General features: G+C 54.6%; 1 protein-coding gene across 3 annotated transcripts in view; it reads right to left on the minus strand.

The window, feature by feature from the left end:
• The window catches only part of PARVB (parvin beta), a 113,255-nt gene that overhangs the window by 53,506 nt on the left and 39,713 nt on the right, over positions 1–20,036 (minus strand). For all 3 annotated transcript variants that reach the window (XM_057743114.1, XM_057743115.1, XM_057743113.1), the window contains exon 2: positions 962–1,051. In XM_057743114.1, coding sequence (XP_057599097.1) covers positions 962–1,051 — 90 coding nt within the window. The remainder of the gene's footprint in view (positions 1–961; positions 1,052–20,036) is intronic.

The following is a 20,036-nucleotide window of genomic DNA, read 5'->3' on the forward strand; positions in this document are numbered from 1 at the left end:
CTTCTCTTTGAAATAGGGTTTGGAAAGATGCAGAATGTTCCGAGCCTGCCTTCCAGATCCATCTGATCCCAAAACACATTGTAAGGAAAGTGTGTCCAGGCCGTCACTGCTTCGGTGCCAGCTGGGATGCAGTCCCGAGGAGGTGCGTGCAGGGCCACTACCACTTGGCAGGTCCCACCCAGCAAGCCCCTGGCGTTGGGGCCGCTCCAACTTGTGCAGAGATGGGGGTGAGGGGTGTTAATCCTGTTTCTTATGTTCTATATTTTCTGACGCTTTGACATCTTGGGGCCTGGGGGACCTAGAAGGACTCCCCCTTGAGAGCCAGCTGATTCCCAAGACAGCAAACGTGTCCCCTGTGAGTGCCTTTCATGTGCAAACAACCCACCCAGAGCCCACCCCCCCACTCCCCGCCAGCCACCTCTTTGAGCTCACACAGGGCTCTTACCCCTCCAGCCCTAATCACCTGGGACCAGGTACAGACAACTCAGGGCAGCCCCTGTGCCCCAGAGGCCCCTGAAATTACCCAGACCAGCCCACCCAAACCTGCTAACTGACCCGGCCTCACCCACTCCTTCCCGTGAAAACCACAACAAAGCCTCCTGCTGTGCCTTCCCCACACTCCTTCTGCCTCCCACCCGCCCCCGCTGCCCTTCCCATCACCTTGGGAGCCATAAGTTTAACAAACCACCTTTTCAACGGCAGTCAGCTCCAGATCTGTTGGCCTCATCGGACTTAAATAACAATAAAACTGACATTTGCAATCAGAGAGGCAGAAACCTACAAGGGAAGGCTTGCCTTTTTCCTACAGACTTTTCTAAACATGACCTTGAGCTGAGAGCCCGGTGAGATGTCTGATCAAAAGGCCACGACTGCCGTGCTCCTCTTCAGCCCCTCCCAGGCCAACCACACACCCAGGAAGCTCAACCCGCCCACGACAAGGAGCTGGAGGAATCGATACTACCGAGCAAGGTGTCTTCAGGGTGGACCTCCACCCAGGCAGGGGACATTGGCGAGTTGATGGCATTTTTCCCTTCTTCCTGCAGGTCACTCACTGTCGGGCAGAAAGAGAAAGGAAAAAGCCGGTTAGTATAAATGCAATATTGTGGCCTCACATGTTGGCAGTGGAAACAGAGAGAAATCAACTCCTGTTTTTTAAGCATTTGACAAACATTCCTAAATGGCTGGTTGCCCAGAAAGAGTCTGAGGAAAAATGCTCCGAACCAAGAATACATTCTGCAGTTCTTCACCCACGCCAGAGAGTTCCCGATTCCCGCCAAGCCCTGCCAGGCTGTTTTCCCCACTCTTCGGAATCCATGACTAAGACACGGAAGCTTCTGGATGCCTCTAGATCTGCCCAAGGCTGCTGGGATGGACGAAGCTTGGATCACAGCAACAGGGTCCGCAGAGGGCAGGCTCCCCTCCCCCGCCTGGAGAGCTGCATCCTTGGCCGCGGACTCGGGTGTGAAGCCCCTCCCGGCACGCAGCACACAGGCGAGCCCAGAATCGGGGGCAGCGCTGTCATCCGTGGCCATGTTCACAGGACAGAATCTGGCTGGTCTGACGCTAGGCAGTGCCCACGGTCGGGACAGTGGAACAGACAGCAGAATCCAACGAGCTGGGTCCAGAGCCTCGGAGCTGGAAGCACAGGACCGTGTCTAGAGGGCAGACGGGGTGCCGGGGGCTGGGGAGGAGGGCGCCCTGAACAGTCGTAGGGACCACAGTGATGACAGGAGCGGGCTGGATTCCACGGTGTAGGAAGGATCCCTCGACCCCCGCACTGAGATCCTCTAGGAAAGCACCTCCAGGCACACTGGCCAGGGGGTCACTCTGAGACACCAGAGGCGAACAGCCTCGCCGTTCAACACTGCGTTTCTTCCACCAGCCGTAACTGCATCAGACTCCAGGCTCCAGCCGCCAGGCCCCCCTCAGTGGGTGCAGGGGGCGCTGGGCACCTTTCCAGCCCTGGCCGAGGACTGCTGGGGGACAGTCCCTGACCACACGCCACAAAACCGGGCTCTCCCTCAGCGATCTCCAGGGACAAGTGCCCAGGCCTTCCTTCTCCTCTTTTTTTTTTTTTATAGTTGTAGTTGATTTACAATGTCGTGGTAGTTTCAAGGCCTTCTCCTCTGTCATGAAACATCCTCAGAGGTGGAAACCTACTTCCTCTTTCAATACTGTGGTCCCCTGGAACCTTGAACCTCTCCAGTTCGGGGACCTGAAGGGACGGGGCCAGAGCAGCAAGAGGACTGGGCATGATAGCCTTGGGGTAGGCAGGCCAGGGTGGTCCAACCCCAGGCTTGTCTGGTAACCTCTCTGCCTGTTTCCTCAAAGCATCAGGATCCCTGGAAGGACAGAATGAAACGACGCACGGCAGGCTCCACGGCCAAAGCCGGGCACACGGTGGGCCCTCCGGACTCAGCCACCGACCCAGCTTTGGGGACAAGCCACTCTCTGTCTCTCACAAGGAACATGGCAGTGGGGCCCAGGATGCCAGCTTCTAACATCAGGAAGGCCCTGATACGAGACTGTGAAAGTGTGGGCTCCCTTGTACACCCACGTTCTACAGAGCAATGACTTACACAATGATTCACAGCCAAAAGGTGGCAAGGGCCCAAGTGTCCACTGATGGATGAGTGGATACACTAATGTGGTCCATACACACCATGGAATGTTATTCACCCGAAAAAAGGAAGGAAATTCTGGCATACGCTACCACGTGGATGAACCCTGAGGACGTTATACTAAGTGAAATAAGCCAGACACAAAATGGCAAACCCTGTATGATTCCATTTACGTGAGGTCCCTGGAGTCAAATGCACAGCGACAGAAAGTAGAATGGTGGGTACCAGGGGCTGGGAACAGAGGGGAGTTATGGGGAGTCAGTGTTTACTGGGGACAGAGCTTCAGTTTGGGAAGATGAAAAAGTGTGCTGCAGATGGAGGGTGGTGATGGCTGCGTGACAGTGTGAACGAACTGTATCCCACTGAACCGTGCACTTAGAAAGGGTTAAAATGGTACAATTTTATGCTATGTATATTTTACCACAGTTTAGAAGAAGAGAGAAGACAAAAAGGACCCCTGGCAACACTATTCTGATCTGGAGGTCAGCCCTGCAGTCGGAGGTAGGCACAGTCCCCGCCCACTCCCGCCCCCACCCCACATCCCAGGAGCGGACCCCCCCCAGCCATCTTTTTATCCCCCAAACCCTCAGCTTGTCTCTGTGCAAGAAGCAGACACGTGTTAAACACCTTCATGAGCAAACGACTTTGAGCATCCCCCCACCCCGCCCCCGCCAGTTCTCCTAACAACATTCCAAAGACCCCCACCGGTCACTCGGACCCACCCGCGGAGAAAACAGACCAAATTTCAGCAATTATTTTTACTATATAACAAGTTACAAAGTCTTCTAACCAGCAAAGAGCTTTCCAAGGCAGAAAAGGGAAGGAGGAAAAGGGGATTTTTCACAAAAGTCCGCGTGTGCAGGAGAGACGTGTACGCGAACTCGGCAAGGGGGTGTGTGCAGCAGCTTCGGGCTCCTCACTCGCATTTCCTGGGCCGACATCACGGAAGGGGGACAGAGAGGCCAGGGAGGTCCCTCCCAGTCAAGGCCGTCTGTGATGGTTATGTTCACGGCCGCGGAAGGACGAGAGACCCCGGTTTCCTGTGAGTGCAGGGTTGCACGGGTGGGCTTCAGGGCACAGGTGAGGCCCTTACTACAAGCCCGCAGCTCCTCCCAGGAGCCCCAGAGCCGCCACACGGGTCATCGGCTCACCTGGACAGGGCACGTGGGCCAGAGCGACTGGTGGCGGGTAGGGTGGGGGTGTGGCGATAAAGAGATGCTTCCAGGAGCCCGGCTGCCTGATCTCAAAAACAGGGAGCGGGGAGGAGAACGGGAACGGCATTTTCAAAGCAGAGGAACTGGGTCACATGAAAACAGAGAAATTTCCACACCGCCCTTGAACATCAAAGATAACACTAAACAGGGCCGATCTTGTGGCTGTAATAGAGAAATGCTCTCACAGACCCGCCCAGACTCGGGGCCAAAGGCACATTCCACAGGCCTGTTAAGCAGAACGCCCTGAGAAAAACAAGGTCGGTCTGTGGTCACGAGCCCCGGGTTCGGATCTCACTGTGCCATGTGCTGGCGTGTGGCCTCCAGCAAGTCCCTTCACCTTGCTCAGCCTGAGTTTCTCCATTTGGAAAGTGGGGGTGGCAGCGGTACCTACCTCACAGGGGCTTCTGAGGAATAAGTGAGTTCACCCCAGGGAGAACCAGGGAAGGCTTCCTGGAAGAAGCAGTAATTGAACTTGGCCTTGAAAGATGGCAAGAATCCAGAAAAAGGGACTTTGGGACTCCATGCAAAGCCTGTGGGTGGCAGATCAGAGCTGGGATTCTGGAAGCTGTACATGGTGGCCACATACATTGCTGAACCACAGTGGGGTTCAGCAATGCCTCTTCAAGGGCTCTGCTATCGTCCACGGCCTGGGTTCCCTGAGGGACACGGCCCCTTCACTGAGGAGCCTTCAGTCAAAATCTGATTACCATCCTCTGAGGGTCAGTCTGGCATCTGGAAGGAGGGCCTCCCCTTGAACCACAGCCTTTCTCCCACTCTGCCAGGTCAGTGGCTTTCCACTCATCCCAGGAATGTCTTGGTTTTGAAAGTACTGGTCCATTTGCCAGAAAATCAGGCACTTCAAAGACTGGAAATGCCAACTATCTTGAGTCACGGAGACAGATCCACTGGCGTCTGGTGTGCACGGCGGGTGTGGGCATTCAAAGGGCCTGGGGCTCGATGTCCCGGGGCCAGGGATTCATCATTGTCCTAAGTGTCTGTCCTTGTCCACCCTAAACCCAACAGGCAATGCGTTCCCAAGGCACCCAGGTCCACCTTCCTGCAGTGACACTCTGGGCCGTGGGCCACACGGGGGACACGGGGCTGGGGAAGTGCCAGGAGGGACAGAGGCTGGAGGAGGCTCAGAAGGCAGACCAGGGAGCGTGTGTGACAGCTCCAGTGCCCCTCTGGGGACAGCCACGCCTTGCTCAGCCCCAGGGCACCGAGTGGACGACGCAGACCACAATCGCCAAATCTCAGGCGCTTTCCAAAAAAGCTAGAAATTTGGGGTTTTGTATAGACTCTCCCAATTTGTAAATGTGAGCAAGTAATTCAAATTCTGCGGGCCAGCCAGGGACCGCCGGTTTACAACCCCAGGCTGCAGTAAATGTCCGACCCACATCCCTGCCTGTCAGTGGAAGAGGGCCACTAGCATTTCCTGAGCACCTACTATGTGCCAGGCACCTTCTACACTTTCCATCATCTAATCTCCTAATAGGTTTGTGAGGGAGTGGCTAGTCTCAGCTTGGTCCTTGCTGGCCCAGCAGGCATCTGATATACCATAACCATAAGCCCCCAGGATCAGGATTAAACCCAATTCAACCTGGTCTTCACGCAATATGCCCAGCTAAGTCCTACCCACCTTCAAGCCTCAGCTTGCTGGCCACCTCTTCCAGGAAGCCCTCCTGGGTGCTCCCCTCCCATCCCCGGCTCCCTCTGCCCAGGTCACATCACACAGCCAGCCCTGTAACTACCCCTCTCCTGGACCGTGTGCCCACACCAGTGCTAACTCGGCTCCTGCACATAGTAGGTCTTTATATCGAAGGAGCAGCACAATGAAGGGCTTAGAACCCGGGCGCCAGCCTGCTGGTTTCAGATCCCAGCTCGGTCACTGAGAAGCTACGTAAATGCTCTGTACCTCAGTTTCCATCTGTGAAATGGGGTGATACACGCCTGACATGCAGAACAATGTCTGGCCTGCGATACGCGCTCGGTAAGCGCCAGCTTCCGGCCTCTGCTGAACGGAGGGAGATGTGTGTTTCCAAAGCCTGTTCTCTTTCCATCACTCCACCCAGAGACCAGGCAAGGTTTAAAAAGCACACCACCTCTCTTGATTGGAATGACAAGAGCATAAAAAGGAGGAAGAGAATCAGAATCTAAAACCTCAAACATCTCACAAAAAGCCTGCCATTTATACCCTAGGCCGAGCGCGAAGGTCCCATCCCTGATTTTTTTTTTTTTTTTATCTTTTTCTTTGTATGGGTTTCACTTATTTATTTATTTATTTATGCCCAGGCTCTTTCCCCAAAAAAGGCTTTTAGGCAGCCTTTTTTTTTTCCTTTTGACATTATTAGGAAAACGCAGCTTTGAAAGCAGGCTGCTTTTAAAGAGCAAGGTTACCCACAAGGGAAAGCACAGATCTGAAAACACAAAGGCTTCTCGCTCCGTGAGGGGTGCCGGGGCAGGAGGGGGCAACCACAACCGCACCCCCTGCAAAGACGGGGTGCAGGAAGCTCCCTGGGGCTCACCTGCGGGGGGTTCAGCAAGGATAAAAAGACCCCGTGGTGGGCGAGCTGCAGCCCTTGGAGGCTGAAGCGGTGACAACTCCACTCTGCAACATTTTGCTAAGTGTGTCATTTCAACACAGTAGAGACATTTGCCACCTATGAGGGCTTTTTACATCATATGCACACATCCTGGTTTTCACAGAGAACAAAAGAGCAGGGGGAGAGTTTCCAGCAGGGCCGTCTGAACCAAGATCAAAGAGAAAACGCCAACAAAAACAGCCCCACTGCCCCCACCCAGCTCCATGGCTAAAAGAAGAATCTGGAAACGGCAGGAGAGCTGCCTCAATTTTGGACACTTAAGCAGCCCTTTTCAAGACGTACCCACTTGCAGTTACAACTGATCCTACTCAAAGAAATGGAGTGGTCCTCAGAGGCACCAGGGAAAATAAAGGAGGATAAAGGAAAGAGTGTCCCCACGTGAGTTCACGGCCCCCAGACCCCCGGCTGGGGACAGGGAGCCGGGATTAACTCTGTGTATAAGAAGGACCTGACAAAATCTCTGTTCAATGAGGCTTTCCAGGTTTCCCTGGGGAAGGGAGAACTTTCTATGAATCTCCACTACCCATCTGCGCTCAGAGGGATGGCTTCTTTGCAGAAGTTACAATTTATCAGAATAACTAAATTCATCAGCCATGAAGGTCTTCTTAAGAGAACAGTTCTTCTAAAAATAAATCAAATTGTACTTCATGTAAAGATCTCACAGCTCAGCAGAGTGAAAATAGGGCCTAAATAAGATCTAAACAAGAACAATGACACCCACAGTCCAGACAGCTGGGGGGTGATGCTGTTGGGCAACCTTCCTGGCATCCAAAGACAAGGTGATCAAATGACCTACCAATCACAGTTCAAACAGGTCAGCTACTTCTGGCGCATCATCCTCGTAAAGGCCTTGGGAAGGAGGCCCGGCCCTTCCCAGGACTGGAGGTCAGGACTCCAGCCTCTGTCTCCCAGATGGGAGGGATTGCGAGGGATGGGTGACTGCATCCTGCCCAGGATAAAAGGTGGGGAGCACTAACAGCCCCGGAGACAGCTGCTGCCCTTCCTGCCCCAGATGTGGGGAAGGGGGGAATTATTTTCAGAGATGCATGTAGCGAAACATACAAGAAAGAGCCTCTTAACCTTTAAAGTGGCAGGTCTGGTTGTTTTCACTGAGGAAGAGATTCTGGCCTCGTCACGGGGATGCCAGCCCATGGTAATGAGCTCGGTATATTTACGTACGTGTAACTCGCTGTAATTGCTCAGCGGAGGATGAGTTTCTGAACTGTGCTGACAAGACCATAGGAAGAAGAAGGCACCGTGGCTGTGAGGATCACTCGGCCTGAACATCTGACTTACGGGGTTTGCTCTGCTGGGCCACGAGTTTCCATGCCGTTTCTCGAGGTGAAATAAGTGCGTGAGCGTGGCAATAGGCAAAATCCAAAGGAGGTCAACAGGTGTCACTGGCCCCACATCAAGAGCTCGCAGCTAAAGATGTGTCCTGTTCAGACAGTGACAAGCCTCAGGTTTTACACAGTGCCGCTCTAATGAACATTGGCTGAAGGCCCACAGGGCCGGCCCTGGCGCTGGGGCAGTCCGGTGCAGGCGCAGACAGGGGGAAGGATGTGTCCTCGCCACTCCCACCCAGCAGCCTGGTTTAACCCCTGGCACAGAGAACGCTCTTAAGGAACACACAAACAATTAATTAAGTGCAATATATGTATGACAGTGCTGACTTTTTTTTTTTTTGGCCACAGCACGTGGCACGTGGGATCTTAGTTCCCCAACCAGGGGTCAAACCCATGCCCTCTGCAATGGAAGCGTGGAGTCTTAACCACTGGACCGCCAGGGAAGTCCTGGAGTTGACTTTTAAAAAGCAGTTTTCAAAATAATACGGCATATTTATATAAAGTACAGAATCAGAAAACTCAAAACTGGGACTTCCCTCACAGCCCAGTGGTTAGGACTCTGAGCTTCCACTGCATGGGGGCATGGGTTTGATCCCTGGTCGGGGAACTAAGACCCAGTATGCCTTGCAGCACAGCCAAATAAATAAAAACTCAAAACTGTGTGTTTTTATGTGTACACAACTAAATTCATAGAAAAAGGAATGAAAGGATGTGCTCCAACAGGACAAGAGTAGCATCACCTCTGGGAGGGATGAGGGATGGCAGGAAAGGAGGAGACTGGGAAGGCTTTGCCATGACTGTGTTCATTCATTAGTTGTGAAAATTACAATAAAGTTAAAAGAACAGACAACAGACAGATGCTCTACAGCAGGGACCCAAGGGAGGTGACAGCCAACTCTACAGGGAAGGAGACCAGAGGGGCAGCTGAGCCAGCCTGAGGCACTCAGCCCCTGGGTAGGTTTCTAAAGGCAGAGATGCAGGACTAGAACCCAGGCTGTGCAGCCGTCCAGACCTGATGGCCCCCACCTGCCTTAGGCGATGCCTTGGCCTGGAGGCCTCAGACCCTGGGCTTCCCTCAGGAGGGTCTGCAGGGAGAGAGCCCGTGTGTCAGCTGCAGTCCCCAGAGGGAGTCACAGAGGGCCACACAGACCACGCCTCTTGTGTGTGAGCAGTGGGTTTGGGGAGTGGAGTCACTGATCTCCCCAGGCAATTCCATCCACACCGCTTACGCTCAGGAAAACCCCTTCTGAACGCAAGGGGCCTCCACACTGCTCAGAACCTAGGAGGAAGCGCCTTTCCTCAGGACCATTTTGAGCCCAACTGCGCTTTTACTGAGCAGATCAATGCACAGCCGCTGTCTGGGGCGCTGCTGGGGCGGGGCGGAGCCACCTGGGTGTGCCAGGGGAAGCTGCGTGAGGGGCACTGAGGGGCCCGCGTCCTCGGGGAACCCAGCACGGGAGACCTGCGGGGTAGGAAAGGACCAGCTCTGGGACAGCACCCACGAGTGACCCCGTCTCCATGGGGACCTCCCTGTCACCTCCTCTCCCATCACCAGCAGGAGGCTGGCTAACCATTCACCCTCCTAACACTCAGCCCAGGTGCCAAACGTCCAAGCACTGAGGCGGCCCTGGGCTCAGAGGCCGGTCCTGACCCAGCAGGTCTGGGGAGGGTCCGAGACTCAGCGTCGCTAACCTGCCCCCAGCTGATTTTGCTGATGTGGGTCCGCAGACCACACCTCAGTAGCAAGAACTTAGAGGACATTCCCTGCTCCTGAAACCCGAGCTGGCCAGTGACTCTCTGCGCTCCTTTTAGAGATCGACTCAGGGGCCAGGTTTCAACAACTCCCAAACTGGCCAGCACCCGCCGCGGCTCCGGTATTCAGGAAGGAAGGACTGGGCGCCCACCTCACGTGCTATCATGCTGAGCTCCCATGACAGGTGAGGTCTTCCCTGAAAGACTGAGTCACACCGAGCCGGCCCAGCTGCTCAGGGATGGATTCAACCGACCCGAGGCCCACGGTACCCCAAAACCACATAATCACCCAGCTTTCAGTGGGACCAAAGGGAAGCACAGAGCACGTCCCGCCTTCGGAGAGAATCCAGACGTTCCTTCTTTCTCCATGAATCCCTGTTATCCCTCTTGGGCCAAATGCAGAGCTGCCGTCTCGGCAGCAATAACAAACGTGTCCACCGGCCACCCTGGCTTCTCCCAGGACCCTGTATTTCAAAGGGCTGCTTCCCACACCCCAGCAGAATGAGTTCAACAGCAGACATGGCTCTGGGACACAGGGGAGGCTCGGGGGCTTTTCCTGGCAGCACTGCCAGCCTCAGGAGACATAGCAACAACGAAAAGGAGAGAGAAACTGGGAGAGGGAACCACACGGCACAGCCCCGATCACGCAAAACAGCTCACACAAAATGATAACCTGATCCTAGGACCAAGACTGAAGGCAAAAGGCCCCCACATGTGCGCAAGTGCAAAGAAGAAAGAGGCAAGGACCAACATGCGGGACCTAGAACCGGCCTCTGAAGATTCTGCATCTGTGTCCTGTCCCTGGGGAGACCAGGGGGTGGGGCGGGGAGGGAACCTCTCACCTGGATGGCCAGCCAGCCTTCCACAGACCTTTCCTAGGCCTCTTCCCACCCTGAGCCAGCCTCTCCCCTTCTGCAGGTGACCACCTGGACTCCAATTTTTCTCCTCCCCAGCATCCGTATGCCCTTCTCAGGCATCCCAGACCTCAGCCAGTGGGCACACTGCCCTCTCCAGAACACAGTCAGGGATGGGCTTGGCCCAATTAGAGCCAACAGCTATGAGGAGACTTCCCTAGGAATGCAGAATGAGACAGGCACTCTTTCCCTCTGGCCTTGACCCAGAAAGGATGAAAGTGGAAGCTGTGCCATCGTCTTACCATCACACAGGACCTGGAAATGAAGGCACTGGGTCCACAGAGCTAAGAGAACAGAGTTTAACCATGCTGCCTGTCTGCTGGATCAAGCCTTACCTGAGGTTGGCCACCTCTGGACCTTTCTGTCAAAGGTACCAACGAATTCCATTTTGCTCTTAATCTACTTTGAGTTGAGTTTTCTGTCACTTGCGGACTGTCTGGCTGTCACTCCCTGGTGTACAGCATCCCAGAGCTCCCCCCAACTCCAGGGCAAAACCCAAACCCCTCAAAGTGGTACCCAAAGACTCTTGAGAACAAACCCCATCTCTCATTGACACAGAGGCAGTTCCCACGCTTCTGCATCACCTTCCAATGAGGCCATTCCTTTGCCCCAACTATCCCCACCCCCTAAAATGCCATTCGTGTTACATCTGGCCAATTCCACCAGGTCCCCCAGATTCTTCAGGAAAGCATTCTCTGTCCCCCCACCCCCCCAGGCAGAGTGAGAGCCCTTCCTCTGGGTTCCCACAGCTCCTTGTGCACGTGACAGCTACAAACCCATATCCCCTGACAGGAAGTCGTGGCGTGCCCACTGCCCTGCCCCACCAAGGAGTGGCCGGGCACTGTGCAAAAGCTGGCATGTGACAAGCCTCCAATAAACAGTCATAGAGTAAATAAAATGACCGTAAATGCGTTTACAGAGGCAAATGGAGCTGAGAAGAGAATTTAGGTAAGAGACACAAAGTCAGAAGAACTGAGAACAAGCTGTTCTTGCAAAACATTCCACCTCCAGCCACTTAATTGGGTGGAAAAAGAGCGTTTCCATTAAGGCTTACATTAGCCTGAGCGTCGTGGGTCACCAAGAACCCAATTACTGCTATGTGGCCGTGCGGAGGGTGAGGCCTCAAGAGGAAGGATTCTGCTCTGCAATTAGGGACTTACTGGGACAGGCTGCCTCTGGGGCAACATCCCCAAACCTCACCCGCTGGAGTGCGTTCCCACCAGCCACCCGCTGCCGCATCCAAAGTGGGGACCACCGGGAAGGAAGCGGTCTGCCCCGCTCTGGGACAGCAGGTCTTCCGAATAGCAAAGGCTGCTTAGGTATAAATACAGAAAAAGCTGGGGCTCAAACAGATGATTCCCTTGGCTCAGAAGCAGTCCTTTTCCTCTCCTTAACCCTGCATGATCAGAAAAATGTGAGAACCACAGAAAAATGAATTGTCTGTGGGAAGGAGAACAGGAAGAAAGACTTCTAGGTGAAACTTCAATGTCAGGTTTTACCATATAAACCACCTGGCGAGCAGAAAGCAGGACACGGGAGGGGCCCTGAGCTACTTGCTCAAAAAAGGATGACTGATCCTTCAGGGACCAGTGATGACTCGGTCGGTTTTTCAGACAGAAAGCAAGTGGGTCAGCTTATTCAAGTCACCTCTCGAATGCATCAGGTGGAAAGAATCCCCGGGGACCTGAGACGGGGATGGATCTGTGGACGGCCAGGTGGCGCTCCTGGTCTCTCCCTCCTCAGTTCCGCCCCCCACAAAGGTCTCCAGACTTCGTCCCCAGAACACAAGCTCACAGGGTCATTCCTCTGCCCACACACCGTCCTGATCCTCCGCCGCTCCCCAAACAAAACCCAAACCCCTCCCCACAGCATCCCACCCCCTCCCTCTCCCACTGCAGAGCTCAGGGCCAGGCACGGTCACCCCTCCAGGCTGTACCCCCTCCAGGACCTCCATGCCCAGCTGCAAAGCTCACTACAAATGTCCCCTCTTCTGTGACCCTGCTCAGAGGCACCTGTCCCTCCTCCAAATCCCTGGCCCAGGGTCAAAGCCGGTGCAGACAGAATAGCAGAGAGAGGGGAGGCTTTGGAGGACAGTCACAGAACATCCCATGACCTTGGGCTTTAAGTCCTTCCGTCTTTCACCACCTCTCCTCTGCAGAGGGGTCAGAACCAAACCTGCATTGTGACAACTAATTTAACAAGACAGGGACTTCCCTGATGTCACAGTGGTTAAGAATCGGCCTGCCAAAGCAAGGGACACAGGTTCGAGCCCTGGTCCAGGAAGATCCCACATGCCCCAGAGCAACGAAGCCCGTGCTGCAACTACTGAAGCCCGCGAGCCTAGAGCCCGTGCTCCGCAACAAGAGAAGCCACCAAAATGATAAGCACGCACACCAAAATGAGAGCCCCCGGTCTCCACAACTAGAGAAAGCCCGTGTGCACAGCCACGAAGACCCCACGCAGCCGAAAAAAGCCAAACAAACAAAATGGTGCATCCAGCAGCAGTCACGTGGTACACGCTGGATCTCTCCAGTTCTCACACCGTCACCTGCCCCTGCACTGGGTAACCTGGAGCGCGTGGTGTCCTATACAGTCACCCACTCGGCAAGTTTGCAGGCCCACCAGGCACATACCGGCTGCAAGGTCAGACAGCCCCTGAGCTCCTGGGTTTACCAACCTAGCAGATGTGTGGATGTCTGACTGCTAGATTATAAATTCCCCAAAGGCAGAGCTCAAGTCCTATCACCCCTGAGCCCCCAGAGGTGGGCCCCACACACAGAGGAGACCCCACAAAACTGTGCTTGCCTGAACGGAACCAAATCAAATCAGATCCCAAAAGCCTGAGTTATCTGCCAGCGTCGAGGTGTGAAACAGCCTCATTAATTAACTGTTCGGGTTGACAAGGGGCCACATACCCCCAGGTCACCAATTCTCCAAGAATCCAGACGTTGACACATCCCCCTCACTGCAAACCAGGCGTATCTAACCTTGAAGAACCAGCATGTACCGCTCAGACATCACCACGAACATCTCGCAGGTCGCTGAGCATTTAAAACAGACACTAATTAGGCTGAATTAGAACAGAACTGCAACTCTACGTACAACATCGGGGTGGCAGCTGGACGGGGCCAGCAACACAGCCTGACCTGAGCTCCCCACGCCTGTCCTGAAAAGTGTCAAGCGTGACGTGCCTCCCGGAGCCAGGCCAGCTGCCGTCAATGCGACCCGCGATCAGTGACCAAGAGCAGGAAGCTCAGAATCTAGAGGAGGCTCAGAAGCATTGCTTAGCTGACTCGGGGTTAAATTAAAATGCAGCTGCGCGCCAGAGGCGGAGGGGGCCGAGTAGGCCGGGTCAGGAGAACACACCTGTCCAGGGATGCGCGAGGGCGCTGGCCATGCCAGGGGCCCCAAGAGTGCGTGCGCGTTCCCCACCCCTCTGAGGAAGAGCTGGACCACACTCCCAAGGCCAGCCTCCCCCGACCCCTCTGGTTTTCTCAGCCCCCCTTAGCTCAGGCTCCTGGCAGACACGGCACCCTAGCTCCACTCGTCCTAACCTGGTGGCAAATCCTTTGATGTGAGCGCTCTGTTCCCCTGATTTGGGGACGGGCCATCTGTCACATGTCTACCAGTCAATCATGCTGGTTCTAAGTGAGTCGTTGAAAGTGACTTCCGTCACTGATCATGAAAATCTGTCATTAATTAACGATAAGGGAAAAAGAGTCTAGAAGAAGCAGAAGGTAGGAGCAGAGGGGTGAAACCCCAGAGAAACTCAGAGTTATCCAAAAAAAAAGCCGTATCTGTTAATCCCAAACTCCTAATTTACCCCTACCCCCTACTTCCTCTCTGGTTAAGTGTAAGTCTGTTTTCTAAGTCTGTGAGTCTGTTTCTGTTTTGTAAATAAGCCCATTTGCATTATTTTTTAGATTCCACATATGAGGGATATCATATGTCTTTCCCTGTCTTACTTTACTTAGTATGGTAATCTCTAGGTCCATCCATATTGCTGCAAATGGTCTGAAACTAACACAATATTGTAAATCAACTCTATATATATATTTTGGCTGCGTTGGGTCTTCTTTGCCGCATGCAGTCTTTCTCTAGTTGCGGCGAGCTGGAGCTATTCTTCACTGTGGTGCGTGGGCTTCTCGTGGGCCACCGGACTCTAGGCACTCGGGCTTCGATAGTTGCAGCACACGGGCTCTGTAGTTGTAGTGCACGAGGTTAGTTGCTCCGCAGCATGTGGGATCTTCCCGGACAGGGGATCGAACCCACGTCCCCTGCATTGGCAGGCAGATTCTTAACCACTGCGGCACCAGGGACGTCCCCAACTATATTTCAATTCAAAAAAGAAAAAGTCACATCAACATCTTGTGTTTGCCGGCCAGGGTCTCAAGCCCCTGGGAGCTGAGCCGTGTGCTGTGTCCCACGCACGCGGAGCGGCACGGGAGGCTCAGCGGGCCCGGCCCCACAAGGCCAACAGGCCCAGAGAGAACGTGCTTGGGAAGAGAAAACAGAAGCAGCAGAGGGAAAAGCAAGCGGGGCTGGTCCCTGCGCCGCGACACCCATATTCATCAGCCTCATCGTTACTGTCCCAAAGTGTGCTCTGCTGACAAAATAAGAAGATGAAATCAGTAAGTCACTTGAAGATAAAAGACCCGATGCTCGGTGCACCTGCGCTGCAGCGCGGAGAACCTGGGGCCCGCGGGCGGGAAGCGCCGGGAGCACGGCGCCCTCTAGCGGCGCGTCTGCACCCGCACCCGCGAGCCGGGCCCGGCCCGCGGAGCTTTCATCTCAACACGGGAATCCGCGGCCGGCCAGGCAGAGGGGTGCCTTCCAAAGGCAGGCGGCTCGGGGCCGGGGTGCATGAAGCCACGCGCCCCTGGGGCTGGCGGCTCCACCCGGAATGCATGCGACACTCAAGGCAACAAAGTACAAGGACCTTCAGGACCCACTGGGGTTCCCGGGGACGGGCCTTTGGAGGGAGAGCCCCAAAGGCGCAGGTGGGAGCCACAGGCACGTGGAGACTCCCTCCCTGCCAGCCCCAGCCCAGCCGGGTTCCCCACCCACCATGCCCGACCCCACTGCTCCCTGTTCCGTTCCTTTCCTTCCCTTCCCAGCGTTATGACGTTTGAGGCACACGTGGGTCTGTGCTACTGGATTCGTGTCCACAGCACCGTAAGGACAGACGAAAGGCCTGCCTGTCTCCCCAGCTCCCTGCACAGGGCCCAGCCCAGAGGAGGCACTCAGTGACACCTGGTGAGTTAACAGTGAATTGGTGAATGGATGAAGAAATGTTTCAGGACTCCAACATTCCTTTCTGGTGTTTCTTTTTGGAACTCATAGGAGCTATTTTCTGCTTCTTTGGGGGTCTCTATGGTAGGCTGAATAATTTCCCCTGCCCCCCAAAGATGTCCACGTCCTAATCCCTGGAAACGGTGACCTTCCAAACAAAAGTGACTTTGCTGATGTGATCGAGTGAAGGATCTTGTGATGGGAGATGATCCTGGGTTATCTGGGTGGGCACAGTGGCACCGCAAAGGTCCTTGTAAAAGGGATGCAGGTGGGTCAGTGAGAAAAAGGCAAAGTGACAACACAAGCAGAGAGAGACTGGAAGATGCAGGGCTGCTGGCTTGGAAGATGGAGAGCCTCTAGAAGCTGGAAAAGGCCAGGAAAAGGAACCTCCCTGGAGCCTCCAGAAGGAACACGGCCCAGCCGACACCTTGATTTTAAGACTTATGACCTCCAAAGCTATAAGATAAAAAGTGTGTGCTATTTCAAGCCACTGACCCTGCAGCCACGGGAAACTCACACCGCCTCAAGGCACCCCAGCTACTCCATGTCATTTCAAAAGGCCCAGAACATTCTTTGGCTGCACCTGCTTTACTGAGCACCTGCTCTGCATGAGGCACCAGGCTAAGCTCTGAGCAGAAGACTGTCACTGAAACAGGCATGGCCTCGGTCACATGAGCAGGACAAACAGAAGCACAACGAACACATCCGATCAATGCCGCGGATGAGCACACGACTGTCCCCATGAGTCGCTCATGTGACTGTGAGGCCGAGAAGGTTGCCTGCTTAATGGCGAATCCACTAGAACGTACTAACTTACATGCAAAAAGAGCAGGACAGGACTTTCAGGGTGGCACAGTGGGTAAGAATCTGCCTGCCAATGCAGGGGACACAGGTTCAATCCCTGCCCCAGGAAGATACCACATGCCGCGGAGCAACTAAGCCCGTGCACCACAACTATTGAGCCTGAGCTCTAGAGTCTGTGAGCCACAACTATTGAGCCCATGTGCCGCAACTACTGAAGCCCACGTGCCTAGAGCCCGTGCTCTGCAATGGGAGAGGCTACCGCGATGAGAAGCCCGCGTACCACAAGGAAGAGTAGCCCCCGCTCGCCGCAACTGTAGAAAGCCCGTGTGCAGCAATGCAGACCCAACACAGCCAATAAAATAAATTAATTAATTAAAAAAAAAGAGCAGGACAGCCTCACGATCAGCAAGATCTGAAGTCACTTCTCCACCAGCGGCTTCTCAGCCCAGAGGCCTCGGGCGAAGGCTGTGAGGGGGTCAGATGGCCCACCGCTCTCCTCCTCGGCCTGCAGGAGCCAGGGATGTGCTAACGGCTTGACCTTGTCGGCCACAGCTGTGCCCCACAACCCCTCCCAGGCCTGGACCTTTGTGTGCCCTCTTTGTCCTGCGAGCACCTGGCTTCTCCATCCCACCACCATCCTTCCAGGAATCAGCCCATGAGGTCCTCAGGTAGCAGACTGGCTATTTTCAAATGTTTGCAGGATTCACTAGCTCTTTCCCCAGGTCATCATTCAAGTCACCAAAAACAGATTCCTCCCTTGCTCTTCCCACGTGTGCTCCAACACGAGAATGCTGGCCGGTGGGTGGCGGCGGGGGCGGTGGGGAGCTATGGGGAGCGGGGAAGAGGACTCACTCAGGAGTGAGAATCCGGATCTAACTACTCATCTGGGTGTGTGACCTTGAGCAAGTTCGCTCCTCCCTGCGTAGGTTTTATCATCAGTAAAAATGGGGACATGACCTTAAGGCAGGGCTTCTCTGGAAGGGTAGGGGAAGCTCCTGCTGTTTCGACACAGTATCGCCTCTGAAGGATGCAAACAGGGCTTGTAGGGCTTAGGGCCAGGACCCAGGGCCCGAGCCTGGGACTCCAACCTGGTGCTCCCTGCCACGTGGCTCTGCACGATGGCCCCTGGCTTTCAAGGACCCTGCTGTTTGTACCTATGTTACCACTAACTGACGAATAACCCCAGATGTCTTTCCACCACTTCTCAAACAATTGCTTCCCCAGCTGTAAAGTTTAACTACCTGCCAATATTATCACTGATTTTTAAAGCTGTGAGCAGACAACCTTCCCATCAACGCAAACAAGCAAGGAAGCCCTGCAGTTCCCCAAACACCTGGGCAGGTGCATGGCCCCCAGGTGTCCGCCTGACACCTCCCTTCGCATCCTTCTGGAGGACCCTTGCCAGGCCTCTCGAGCCGACTGCAGCCTTCTGAGGGCTGCCCAGCACTCGGGGCGGACAGGTCTGGGAGAACTCCTCGTGCATCAAGGGTGAATTGTAGCCCCCGAAAGACATATCGAAGTCCTAACCCCTGGTGCCTGTGAACGTGGCCCTACTTGGAAAAAGGGTCTTTGCAGATGTGATCAGGTTGGGATGAGGTCATTCGGGTGGGCACACTAATGACTGGGGTCCTTAAAAGAAGAGAAGACAGAGATACTGAGACTCAGAGAGAGGACGGCCACGTGAAGACAGAGGCAGAGACCAGAGGGATGCGGCCACGAGCCCAGGAGCACAGGAGCCACCAGGAGCTGGAAGAGGCAAGAAGAGGGTCCAGAGGGAGTGCGGCCCTGCTGACACCTTGACTTTGGACACCTGGCCTTCAGACTGTAAGAGAACACACTTCTGTGGTGAGAGCCACCCCGTGTGTGTGCTTTGTACCAGCAGCCCCAGGACACTGAGACCCCAGGCTGCTGTCCTGGCTCTCAAACTAACTCCGCTAACTAAGTACAGTGTGGGCATCCTTCAGCCTCAGGACCAAGGTTGGCCAGGGTCCCTGTCTCCAGAGCCTCCAGCCCCCAGGGGGCCCACAGCGTGGGTCTCCTTGGCACAGAGGGCAGTGTGTGTCCCTCCTCTGTCCCTCTGCTTTCTGGCCTGGTGTGGACATGAGGTGGGGGCCCAAGGACAAGGGCGAACCCCACGGCCATGTCCACCCACCTTCATTACCTGCTGTGTGTTGGGCACTCGCCCACACACCCTCACCAGCCCGTCCAGGGACTGCAGCAGGCAGCTGGGAGGCAGGGGGACCAGACAGCGAGTGATGCTCCCCTGTCCTGCACCCCCTTCCTTCCTAGGGTGCGAGATGCGAGTGGGGGTCCTCGCCGTTCTGCACCGCAGGCCAGGATCAGCACTCCCACCCCGTCCTTGCTCCCTGGGGCTGCAGGCAGCTCAGCCACTTGCCCGAGGGCCTGGCCTCCCACCTCTGGTTGCCCTGGCAACCAGGCACCCTCCCTCCCCAAGAAAGCCACGGGCTGTGGCAGGGTGAGAGCTCTGGACACTGGTGACAGCTGGGGGCAGGCAAGGCCAGCCAGGCCAGCCAAGTGTGAGCCAGCATCCTGAGTGGCCCAGACAGCTGCTGCCCGGAGGCTCCCCTGACCCAAGCGCAGGGTCACGGCGCTAAGGGACCTTCTTCTGTCAGCCTTGCTCCCCCACGTCAACAGAATGGACCATGGAGCTCAAAACTACAGGGCTTGTTCCAACGTGGCCAGGCTTCCTTCGGTCCATCTGCGGAAGCCGTGCCCCAGCTTTGGATGACCAGCCCCTTCTCACGCTTCCAGGGAGCCCTTCCTGGACAGACAGCCCAGAGTCCCCTGGGCGACTGGTACAGCACCCCACCTCATTCCTGCCCCAAAGTCATCACAGTGTTTTTTTATGTTTTAATAAATTGTCTGTCTTGGGAACCCTCCTACACTGTTGGCGGGCATGTGAGTTGGTGCAGCCACTATGGAAAACAGTATGGAGGTTCTTCAGAAAACTAAAACTAGAGCTCCCATATGACCCAGCAACCCCACTCCTGGGCGTATATCCGAACAAAACTATAATTCAAAAGATACATGCACCCCAATGTTCACTGCAGCACTATTTACAATAGCCCAGACATGGAAGCAACCTAAATGTTCGTTGACAGATGAATGGATAAAGGAGATAGGGTACATTTATACAATGGAATATTACTCCGCCATATAAAGGAATGAAATAATTCCATTTGCAGCAACATGGATGGACCAAGAGATTATCATACTAAGTTGGAGAAAGAAATACAAATAGAATATGATATCACTTACACGTGGAATCTAAAATACAACACAAATGAATGTATCTACAAAACAGAAACACGCTCACAGACATAGAGAACAGGCTTGTGGTTGCCAAGGGGGAGTAGGGTAGGGGAGGGATGGATTGTGAATTTTGCACAGCAGATGCAAACTATTATATATGTGTATAACTGAATCACTTTTCTGTCCAGCAGAAATTAACACATTGTAAATCAACTAC

The sequence above is a fragment of the Hippopotamus amphibius genome, chromosome 7, assembly GCF_030028045.1.
Source record: "Hippopotamus amphibius kiboko isolate mHipAmp2 chromosome 7, mHipAmp2.hap2, whole genome shotgun sequence".
Taxonomy (NCBI): Eukaryota; Metazoa; Chordata; class Mammalia; order Artiodactyla; family Hippopotamidae; genus Hippopotamus; species Hippopotamus amphibius.